This window comes from Myripristis murdjan, chromosome 23, assembly GCF_902150065.1.
Source record: "Myripristis murdjan chromosome 23, fMyrMur1.1, whole genome shotgun sequence".
Classification (NCBI taxonomy): Eukaryota; Metazoa; Chordata; class Actinopteri; order Holocentriformes; family Holocentridae; genus Myripristis; species Myripristis murdjan.
Window position 1 is genome coordinate 7740131 of NC_044002.1, and position 11824 is coordinate 7751954.

Sequence of the window (11824 nt, forward strand, 5' to 3'; positions counted from 1 at the left end):
ATGTATTCAGTAAACAGTTTATTTTCATAAACATGAAAAACTCTAAATTGATCGAGAACATCTTTGAGAGTAAAACAAAATCTAATTGTTTCCACCAGTGTAAAATGTCTGTTCCGTAAACAAAATAAACATTGTTTTGAAAAATAGTGCTTGCATTTGTAACAGTATACATGGCAACATTGTACATTATAACATACCAATTTGTCTGCTCACATGCCTTCACTGCTGAGGTGAAACTTCATTGCACATAATCTAATAATTCAGCTGAGGACAAAAACAACATGAACATTTGTCTACCCTCAAGATCTAGCTGAACGATTACAACTACTATCAACCACATGTTTTTCACTGTGCCATATCAACTACTCTGGGCAGGTCTTTGTACTTAATGAGGTAGTATGGGTAGCACTGACAGCTATCAAAAACTACAAACATGGTGGGTTTCTCCAGGTTATCCACACAGGTGTCGTAGAGACAGTACTGCTTCGTCTTGGAGCTGAGAGGCGGGGGACGGCGGTAGCCATTCCTCCCCACACTGACTTTCCCCACCAGGACCTTGGCTAGGAACATGTGTCGAACATCATTTGGCCCCACCTTGGCCGAGTAGGAGTTGGAGAAAGCGGCAGTGCAGGCGAAGTAGGACCCATAACCATAGGACGCTCCGTTAAGCCCGGCCATGCGAGGGTCAAAGTTGTTGTGGCAGATGTCCTCTGCAGCCTCCTTGGTGGTGCCGTGGAACAGATGCTGCTCCAGAGGCTCCTTCGTCTTCGGGTGCTGATTCAGCATGTAGCTCTTGTGTCTGCGATGAAAATGTGTTGGTGTTTCAGGTTCAAGTGTTTGGATGTAGCACATGTACAAACACCCTGCCTCTTTCCTCTGTCTTTCTTCATCTCCATCCATACAAACAAGGGCTGGATTACATATTTATTGTCCTGTTAAATCAATTTTTCATGGGTTGTGTATGGCAAGATTAACCTGATCTGATTTTAATGTCCCATTTTGAGTGATCTGCACACAATGTGAGTGAATGAATATATTACTATTATTTGTAGCAGCATTGTCCTTGGTTTAAATGGAGATTTTTAGTGTCTCTATTTTAGAGGTTTTCACCCTCTAAAAATCAAATACAGAATACTTCTACATGAAAAATTGTCACATTTTGAAATGCTGAATACTGACACAAAATGCTGGTAGTCATCACTTTCAATCTTAAATTCGTTTTGGTATCCGATATTGTAAATCTATTACACTTTGCAGAATACTTTGCTCACTGACCAATATAACCATAGAACATCATTGTAAGTGTAAGCTTCATGCCGAAAACGACTACCCAGTGATGCCATTAATACCTCTCCATCCATGCTGGACACACAATATGAACAAAACTACAAATAACAAATGAAAGGCAGCCAGACCTTTGGAACTTGTCCCAGTGCAGGAGGTTCTGGATTTGCTCGATGCTGATAATCTCCACTTTGGTCTCAGGCAGGCTCTCGTGGAACAGGTTCAGGATCTTGTAGTAGGCCTGCGTGCCTTCGGGGACGTCCACCAGGCTGCAGTCCAGCTGTGACCCCAGACTCCACACAGGGGGGTACCAGCAGCTGAACTCCTGCAGAGGGTCCACGCTGAAGTTGGCAGCAGGAGACTCAGCGAGCGCCTGTGTGGAACCAGTGAGGACGCCTGTTCTGCGTGTGAAACCAGGAAGAGGAAAGGAAAATCACAAAAAGAGTTAACTTGAGGCATGGGACCCCATCTCACCCACTGATAAGCGTATGCATCTGAAAACCACTGATAAGTCAGAGCAGATGATGAATGTGGATGCCAGCTAACACAGTTACTTTTGGATTGAAGCTACTTACAGCCAATATTTTGTGATTCTTTTAAAGAGAATCCCCCACACCATCTCAGACTTCTCTAGCTACTAGTTTGAGACAGTGTCTGGCATTCTCTTCATGAATTCTACATATTGTTTCTCTGGCACAGTTGCTTCTAAAATCCTTTGTGCACAAAAGTTTGTAGTGCCGATATTCAGTGTTTCCAATAACGCTGTTTATTTTGCCAGATGTCACATTTATCAATCATGAAACAAAATTATTTTAATGCACTTTTGGGGTCTTAGCACAACATTTAACAAAGCATTAACATTTCCTCTGTTCTCAACTACAATGGATGTTCTAAATGAAGTGAAATATTTCATTGTTGCGAGATCACAATGATATGCAATTATCAGCTTTAATACACAGCTGCACCCCATTAGCTGTGTTGTGCTAAGTGTTTCGCAAAACTTCTGAAACAGGATCTGGACCGTGGAAGACTGAAAAAATGACAACAATGACAGTAACTTCACAAGGGTGTGTGAAATCTTGCATTAGAATGTGACTGATCAATTTTACAATAACTTTATCGTTACGTGAACTGTTCAAACAAGTGTATCCATTTTATCACAGGTAAATGACACTGGCCGATGTTTGATTTTTAATAAAAGGCCGATATTGGTCTTGAGAGAAGTAGTAAAAGCGACAGATAAGAAAAGCAGGATATGTACTTCAGGTATGGCTCCATGGCAGCACGGGGGAGGTAGGCGGGTCTGCGGCGTATTTCCCTCTGGAATCCTGTGGTGATATTGGTTTGGGTCATGCTGATGAAATCCACCCTGTACTGCTTGGAGCCGATGTTGAAGAAACACTCTGCCTCCTTCTCATTCATCTTCTCCAGCAGATTCTTGGCCACATCCTACAGTACAATCCAATCCAATCCGTCGCTAAAACATTCACTCAGTGGTCAAATGTGACAGGCACTCAAAATGAGAACAGGACAGAGATTCAATTAGAAAAAGAAAGGACAATGGAGAGTGGGAAAAGACAAGAGGGAGACAAAGAAAGAGTGAGGAGAGAAAAAAGAGATTGCCTTACCTCCTTGTACTCTAGCCAGTTGAGATTATCCCACCAGTAGATTTTCCACTTGCTGGGGAAGTGAGGATTCTTGGCTGGATCGTCAGTGTTGGACAGTCGTCTGACCCCGTCATATTTACATGGGCTGTCCAACTCCATCGATTCAAAATCCAGTTTGAACAGGTCATTTCTGAAACGTTTGTTTCACAAAACAGGACTGTGGGATTTTGTATCAAATCCTGGCTAGATTTTGGATATTGTAATATCATTATATGGCATAAGTGCTGTCTTTTCCTGGTTTTAAAGGCTGCATTACAAGAATGGGATTCAGTTTTTTTTTTTTAACTTATTAGACTGCTGTAGCTGTTTTACTTGCCTCTACCTGCAGTTGGTGTCAACAGCAAATACCATCTGAAAGCAACATATGCTGCAATCTGAAATATGCCAGCTGTCCTACCCAGTTACTCACCCATCCTTGATGGAAACCGTCTCTGAGTTGACATCACAGTAGACCCTCTCCAGCAAGAGCTGAGAGCGAGCAGGGAAATCAACCCACTTGTGCGTGCTCACACACCACAGCTGCCAGTGGAAGGGGTAGGGAGTGTGGTGCATCTTACACTTAGCCCCTTTATGACACACACTCAAGAGGAAACGGTCGCAGATGCTGATGTCATCGGAGCTCTTGGTGTGAAAGGGCCTGGAGACCCGTGGCTTTAGCTGGACGGGAGGCTTGGTGGGACTGGTTGTTGGGGTGCGGGTGAAACAAGGAGCCCCGTTTTTTGCAGGGGTGCTGGGCTGCAGAGCCGGTGGCGACTGCGTGATGATGAGAGGCAGGGGGACAACCAGGGAGGTGGTCGACACCGCGCTTGACATCACGTTCTGTGTCTGACCACAGGGGCCAGGTCTGGGCAGAAGGCTGGGGACATTTTGGGAGAAGCTGAGCAGGATATTGGAGGTGTTTTGGGTGGTGGCATCTTGCTGAGCTAGGGACTGGATAATCATTTGAGGCTGCATGACGCTCGAAGGAGCGGCTGACATCTGCGCCATGTTAGTAGTGCTGTCATCCTTGCCTGGACTTGTAGTCGTACCTTGCTTTGAGGGCACTGGGGTTAAAAGGAGATTGATGCTGTATGGGTTAACAGCCCAAGCAACATCAACCTGCTGGGACCTGAGGGCGTCCCACACTGGGAGGCTGGTGTTGGAGTCAGCAGGGATTTCCAGCAGGAGAAGAGAGGGGCTGAGGAAGGCAACCTTGGGTGACTTGGGTGCAGGCTGTGGAGCTGGAACATGTGCTGCTCTCTTTCTCCTCTGCCCTTTGCTGGATGAATGGTCAGTCATCCTGGATCTCAAGCAGAGGAACACTTATAATAATGATACATTTTATTTAGAAGCGCCTTTCAATAACACTCAGGGACACTTTACAAAAGATGAAACAAACATTAAAAACACGGGTAAAAAACTATATAAAATAAAATGGAAACAGTGCAATTACAGAGAGTATGCATAACTTATTGGTTATAAACCCAACTCTAATATATGGGGATGTGGAGGTAGTTGCACACACCAAACTCATTGTGATATAAAGTATAAAGTATATACACCATAGCAAGCGGTTTCAACCCAATGCAAGTGATATGCAATATGTTAATAGAAACATATTAAGATGCATTCTAATTATTTAATGAAAACAGTTGCTTTTTTTTTTTTTTAATCTCTTCATGCTTGCAGGAGGTCACTTGTTGCACAATTTTGTCCAACAGTGGTGTAACTTCACAATAGGCTGTATTTATTTCACTGAAAAATCCCCCAACGTCTATAAATGGCGAATAGACGGATATGAGAGCTAGCGTCAGTGTTTTGAAGAAGTGGCTAACCTCACGTTAACCAGCCGGTCCCAGCTAATTTAGGCCGTTAATTAATTCTTCCTCACCTGGAGTCTGTCAGCTTCAATTAATGTGGCCGGGAAATGGTGAAATGAACTCTGAAGATTTGTTTTCAGGTTGTAAAGTTGTAAGCTGCTGGCTCGGTCGACGGGCTAACTGGGACAGAGCTAGCTGAGTACTTTTCCAGGAGCTGCCAGTCCAAGTGAGTGGCAGCAGAAAACTTCATGTAAAAATAAATTATAATACACAGACACACAGGTAGATGGATAGATAGATAGATACAACAATAGAACAAGTGACACAAAAACATGTATTGTACACTTTACAGTATGTCAAAATATAAATAAACGTCCCCATAAAGTTACTTATTTAAAACAGCTTATCTGGAACCTTAATTGTTTCCTATCAGCTTTCGACAATATCCATATATCCATAATATATCCATGTATATAAATATCCAGTTGAATTCTCATAAACACTGACAGAGTAATCCATAATGAAAAATAGATGAACATATTGAACTTCACCGGGGCAATTTGTTTTTGAATAGATAACACGTGCAATAAACCTACATTGTAATGGCACATTAAATATATTGGTTTGTAAATTGTGTAAATTGTTTTAGATTAAGGTTGACTTAATTGAACACAGCTGCCCTGCGCAATCGCGCAATGAAATTCTTCACTGTGCATCTGCATTCCCGTCTCCACTGTAGGCCTTCAATAAAAGAATGACATTTAATTGAAGAAAAAAATATCTTAAAAAGTGCTGCAACTGAAATAAATCAAAGAAATACAAATTAACATGTAAAATGTATGTAGGTAACATTTTTAGCACAATGTTACAGGGCAGAATATATGTTAATAATGGTGCAAATGAAGTGAAGTTCATTTTAACAAATCCTATATATTGCACCATAAGTTACACTTAACCAGTATCTCACTCAGATTTCCAACCTCACCTCACAACAGTCCTGATCCTTATAGTATTGGGGGTCAGCAAGAAAACTTTAGCCCTCCATTAATTGGACAACTGCAGTTTGACTGAGATGGATAATATTTTTGTGAAATTATTTTTACTTGTCTCTGATTTGCATTTTACAACATACAAGTAAAAAACTGTCACTTTCTGCTTTGTATCAACACCTCAGAAACCGGTATATAGTATATAATACCTGTATATAAACAAATTATTTATAGTAGGTCTATATAATACAAATAAAATATGACCAGACCTTTTGCGGTAGTTACTGAAAGGCTGTCAAATATATACCCAAATCAATACTCATTCATCATCATTTTAGATTGTGAGGCTTTTCTTACACCCAGTGATATGAAATTAGATAAAGCTACCATTTCTTTTGGGCAGAAAAACAGTAAGTGGACTAAGTGGTAGAGATGTGAGGCGAAATTAAAAAGCGCCGCTTCATAAACTCAGTCACATCAGTCGAATCACTCACATGCTCACACACAGACATTTTTAATTAACTTTTATTCACTGATACCACAAAAAAAAATGTGTAGTTAAGCCTTAGAAAGAAATGGCGAATAATTGTGCACATAAATTAGAGTATTATTTTCATTTAAAAAAAAAAAAAAAATCAAAGACATACATTCAAAATTCACACAGGAAAAATTCATAGCTCAGTTAGTTAATGTCTCAACAACAGTCATCGGCTGTCACAATAAGCTCTTGCGGTAAAATCATCAAAGGACTCTGCTTACAGCCCACCCAGAAGTAAGGGAAGACCTTCTCAGTTAAGGTATGCTTGAAAGTGTAGATGTGTGTGTTGTCTTGTGGGTCGTAGAAAGACGCCCTTCCCTTGTCACAGTCTAACTGCACTCTGATTCTCTGGGGATTTCTCTTTAAGCTGAGCCTCGTCAAAGGAGAGGTGCCCGCAAAGTACATTTTGTGGTAGAAGTACACAGACAAGTAGCCGTTCTTCAGCACTGAGGACACTTTCTCTTTCCTCTTGACAGATTCTTTGGCCACGCCGAGGACCCACGCGGTGTTTTCTCCCACGTCTACACTCCAGATGTGCTTCCCTGAGGTGAAGCCCTCGTGGCCCAGCACGCCCGTATCCGGGTCGAACCTCTCCGGGTTGTCGGGCAGCTTCTGTTTGTCATCGCTGTCGCTGATGCTGGTGAGATCGTCGGACAGCACGAGCCAGGGGGCAGCGGTGTTGGGGTCCAGGGTCACCGGGGCTGAGGACATCATGACAAAATCTTAGCAGAGTCTGTTTGACTGTGGTTCATTCAACATGTCTTCCTGTAAGTCAGGACATCTTAGAGCTGGAATATAAATGTCTAACAAAAGCAAGCTGGCAAAGATTGTAAAATTATAGGCAAGCCGCAGAGACATTCCTCTGAGACACAGGTGCTCCGGGACAGAGAAAATCCCAGCAATTTCTGCCATGACCCCTTACATTGTCTTTAATTCCACATGCAATCACCTTGACGAATTCCTAATTCCTGATAATACATTCTAATCCACTTTCATCTTAGCATTTAGTACGTGTATGGTTTATACTAGGCTTTCTTTTTATGTTGAATATACCTGCCCTGTATTTTTTGCAACCACTGTGAAGCCCAAAGGCAATTTTCCACAGAAGCTGACAAAGTATTTATCTTACTTTATCTTATCTTGTTTTGTCTTATCTCAAAACTCTGCGAACCTTACAAATCCATGACGAGGAGAAAACTTTGCCATTATATTGATATTTCTTTTCCCGAAAGCTAATCCATGTGGAAAAATGAAGAAAAGGAACTCACTGTATTTAATGATCTTTTGCATCCTCTCCCACACAGTGTACTTGAGAGAGCCCAGATGTTTCGCCACATCTATCAGCACTCCTGGAGCCATAACTGGATCCTCTACTGGGAGGTTGGCTCTGTAGGAAACAGGCAAACTCTTTTTTTGTCACAACCGATCATGAAAGTAAGAATAAGAGAGAAAAGCTTCAAAGGCTTTTTACCTTGTCATTGTCTTCTTGCATTTCTGAAAGACAAAATGATCGCACAATCACTCAGACGAGGGAGAAAGAGCTCATATATTCAAATGTGCTCAATATAATATTCATGCATAATCCAGACACGTCCAAACGTACATGAAGGACAGAGATGTCCTCCAAAGCTAACTCCTCCTCTAAGGCCCTGATGGTCTCAGACAAAGCAGTGATATTGTCTGTCATTTCTTCAATCCTCTGTCTCATTACTTGACTCTTCTGTTCTTCCTCGGCCTTCAGGGCCTCCATCCTGGCCTCTTCCTCAGCTTCAAGGAAACGGTGAAGCTTCTCAAACTCCTCACGGGTCCGTCTTTCAACAAATTGTGCTTGGACCTGAAATCAAACCTGCATTAGCATGGCTACAGTATGATTTCTTATATCATCCACAAGCAAGTACAATCCTATACCTGAATGTATGCCGCAGTATCCTCACAGTTTTTCTTCATTTTGTCAAAAGCCTCCTTCTTCTCTTGCAAAGAGCTGAGGGCAGACTTAATTTCCTCCTGTGTATAAAATTCAGGAAAAGAGATTAGCTGATCTTTAAGTAACCTCGCCATTCATTATTCCACCTTCTGCTCTCTCTGCAACTTTGAGCACAACTTTGTTACCTTCACATCCAGAATGGCCTCGCTGATGGGGCAGCAGTCGTGCTGTTTGTGCCTCCTGGATGTGTGGCAAACCACACAGATGGGCTCTTTGTCCGGGAGGCAGAAGAGCTTGAGCCTCTCCCCATGGAGAGGACACATCTCCCCGGGATCACAGTACAGCTCTCCAGGCGGGGCCTCCAGTCCTCCGCTGTCCTGGACGTAAGAGTCGCACAGGTTTTTCAAGGTAAGACTGGCCACAGGTTCATCCACAGACTCCGTCCTGCAGAGAGGGCAGTCACGACTGTGTCCCGCTGGACCCCAATACTGCTGCAGGCATCCCGCGCAGAAACTGTGGCTGCACTTGAGCACCACTGGGTCTCTGAAGATGTCACAGCATATGGGGCAGGAGAGGTCCACCTCCGGGAGCGAGAGCCTGCCGGCCATTCTGCCACCCTGCCACTGAGCTCCTCTTTTCCTCTGAAACAGAAAGTGGAGCAAAGGGCACAGGCAAGCTGCAGGCTTTAGCAACACAGAAATAGCCCTTGTTTACACCCAGAACTGCTGCATATTGTCAGTTTAGTCCATTCTCTTTACCATTGCAAGGCAGCTGAAACCCAGAACCTCCATACATATCATCCAACTATCCATAATTGCAGTATTATTTAGGCTATAGTGGAAAGTTTTAATGGAACTCACCTGAAACCCAAAAGCCAGTTACAGACATACGTCTCTGACAGCTACTGTAAATAACTGTGTAGACTTCCTGCTTCCTGCTCTGTTGAGTCACACAAATAAGGCGGAGTCAAGCAGGCAGACACTTTTAACCCTTCACCAACTCCAACATTTCATATTACCATCCACAGTCTGCCTAAGGGCAAGCTCGTCTATGATTTACACTCAGTAATAATTACAGTACCTTTCCCATCCTCAAATTAATCTTATATCCAAAAATGCTGTATGAAACTATACATAGAAAACATTACAGATACAAAAAATAATGTCAGTCATATAAAGCAACATGAAAGAGTAATAATATTAATCTGCTCATTATGAAAGCTGAATTAATCAGTCAATACTTGAGATGAAATCCTCTGGCCATAATTAGTAGTAAGTGTCCAAGGTGTTTTTTTAATTGACCGTTCACAATTATTAAGCATACAACACCCCCTAGTGGCGTTTGGTAGCAACTGTAAAAAGGTAATAATAAAAACATTAATTATTTTTTATTGAATTGAGTGAGCAACACAAATCATTTTTCAAACCTAGTCTGTTGTTTTTGCTATGAAAGGCTCATTTGATATTTTCAGTTCTCATTTCACAAAAATACAACATTCTGGGTCACATCACTTCTCAAAGTCAACTCAGGTCATTTGACAGTGATGGGTGACTTTATGAAGGTGCAGAGGGTAAATGAGAGTGCTCCTTTTAAAGCAAAGGGAAGTATTTCTTTGTGAATTCACCTTTAAATAGGTGTGGGTCTTTTTTTCTTTTTTTTCAGTGGTAAGGTCAACCATTTCACCTCTTCTCAGTCACAATCTTTCCACCTTTACTTTCAGGATTGTCATCTACTTATCACATGCCATGGCTTTGCATGGGCCCTGTGCAGTTTCCATCTATATACTTCTATTTTTATCTTTTCCATTGTTTCTGTTCTCACAGAAAAGAACAACAACCACGCCTTTGGTATTTTTAACAGGCAGGTCAGAAAAAAATAAAGAGAGAGAGAAAAGTTCTTGCTCCTTGGTTGATTTATGATGACACCAGTGTGCAGACAGTTCTTCATTACTGTCAGTTATGATCACTTGGAGTACAGTTGTCTCCTCTGATTGCCCTCAGAACAGCCTCTCCATAGCTCTCAGAGTCAAACACATTAAGAGGAACCCTCCCTTGATTGTGTGGAAGATGCTGCTCCTCTTCACAGCGTGCCGCAGTACTTAGTTCATCAATCAGCTGAAGCTCGATACATGCTGTGCTGAGGTTCATGGCTCCTCTATGCTCTCTGATTGGAGAGTTCTGCCCCTCTGCACTGCTTCCTGAATGCAACACTTGAATCACTTGAGTTACAGTAACCCTTTTGGGGAGAAACAAAAAAAAAAAACTTACTGCAGTCAACACATTAAACCATCTTCTGACAACTTTTCACTTGAAAGCCAATGTCAGTGAAGGCGCCTGCAACATGCTTAGAGTGCCAGAACTCAGTGGTAGGATAAACATTAGTTACCTTCAGAGACATGCAAAAAAAAGAAAGAACAGGGTATAAGCAGTCCTGGCTGGCCACCAAAGTTTGCCAGAGAACAACTGTCAATTATTTATATGCAGTGGGGAAATGTAACTTCTTCATAGATCTGATATTTGTATGAGTCATCATCGGTGTGAACAGTTTATAGTTTTTGCTTGGATTTGCTGTGAGGAAGGCTGAGCTGGCTACACAAGTCATGTGGAAACAGAAAAACAGAAGAGGGAAACGTCCCGAATGTGGGTTGTCCACATTTGGTTCTTTGGGCTGAAACCACAGCTTCGCTTTCACCCCATTAGACATTAGAGTTGAATTTGCCATATTTTTTCTGCCTTTATGATGTTTACATTTATATTTACATTTCAGACATTTGTTGGATGTAATGTATGCACAGCAACCTCCAACTGATCTGTGTCTTGTTGAATGACAGATCAGATCAGGACCGATCACCTATGAGAACGTCTTTCTTAAACCTTGAGCCACCCTTCCACTTGCACGAAGAACTAAGGCATCAAGTGCTCTTTCCAGAAGTTACTTTTAAACGATCCTCATGCTGCTCAGCTGGATGGCACTCATGGTCCCTTCGCTTTTTCTGACGTGTAACTGGCAACACAGATGGGCTATGTGTCATCCGTAAAGGAGTTTTTGAGTTTCCAGCAGATGTTCTGGTGGTTAATTGTTTCACTTCCCTCCTGCCATGACTCACAGAGGTTTTATAAGACTAGGCTCAACCTCTATTCATCAATGAAGCGTTAACTTTTTCTGACACTTAATGCAAAACATCATAAACAACCTATAAACGTATTAGAGGCCTATTATACATGATTCCCACAGGGCTGTATAATCACATCAGAAAATTCCATGAATCATAATGCATTATGTTATGTATTATAATTAATATTAATTGTAGTGCAACCATATGGACCTGGCATTGTAGAGTTTCCCCACGAAGTACTCAATAATGAATTGAGTTTTTGCATACGTTTACCCATCAACCTTTGCGACACCCAGGCCACCTCACATCAGCTTGTTATCCCAGTTATGCTGTAGGCGCCCCTGACAGAAACTTCGACTGTGTTGTAGGCCAGATTAATGGACATTTGGTTTTCATTCTAACACACAGAATTGGTACAGATCACTCAAAATGTCAGAGCTGAACTTTGACCATTAGTGTCTCTTTGGGTGGAACTTCACATTCACCAACAGAGAGGAGGACTGCTTGT

General features: G+C 42.0%; 2 protein-coding genes across 2 annotated transcripts; both read right to left on the bottom strand.

Annotated features, from left to right (window-relative positions):
- Nucleotides 1-42: 42 nt before the first annotated feature.
- On the bottom strand, nucleotides 43-4919 carry LOC115355128 (protein mono-ADP-ribosyltransferase TIPARP-like). Its single transcript, XM_030045801.1, has 6 exons — nucleotides 4822-4919; nucleotides 3361-4236; nucleotides 2913-3081; nucleotides 2546-2733; nucleotides 1416-1685; nucleotides 43-799 (listed from the first exon to the last, which is right to left on the bottom strand). The coding sequence occupies exons 2-6, from the start codon at nucleotides 4227-4229 to the stop codon at nucleotides 346-348; spliced, it is 1950 nt and encodes a 649-aa protein (XP_029901661.1). The 5' UTR covers nucleotides 4230-4236; nucleotides 4822-4919; the 3' UTR covers nucleotides 43-345.
- Nucleotides 4920-6248: 1329 nt separating this feature from the next.
- Nucleotides 6249-9150, bottom strand: LOC115355130 (tripartite motif-containing protein 35-like). The gene is made up of 7 exons (XM_030045806.1): nucleotides 9062-9150; nucleotides 8387-8842; nucleotides 8186-8281; nucleotides 7881-8111; nucleotides 7749-7771; nucleotides 7546-7664; nucleotides 6249-6978 (listed from the first exon to the last, which is right to left on the bottom strand). The coding sequence occupies exons 2-7, from the start codon at nucleotides 8807-8809 to the stop codon at nucleotides 6434-6436; spliced, it is 1437 nt and encodes a 478-aa protein (XP_029901666.1). The 5' UTR covers nucleotides 8810-8842; nucleotides 9062-9150; the 3' UTR covers nucleotides 6249-6433.
- Nucleotides 9151-11824: the final 2674 nt, after the last annotated feature.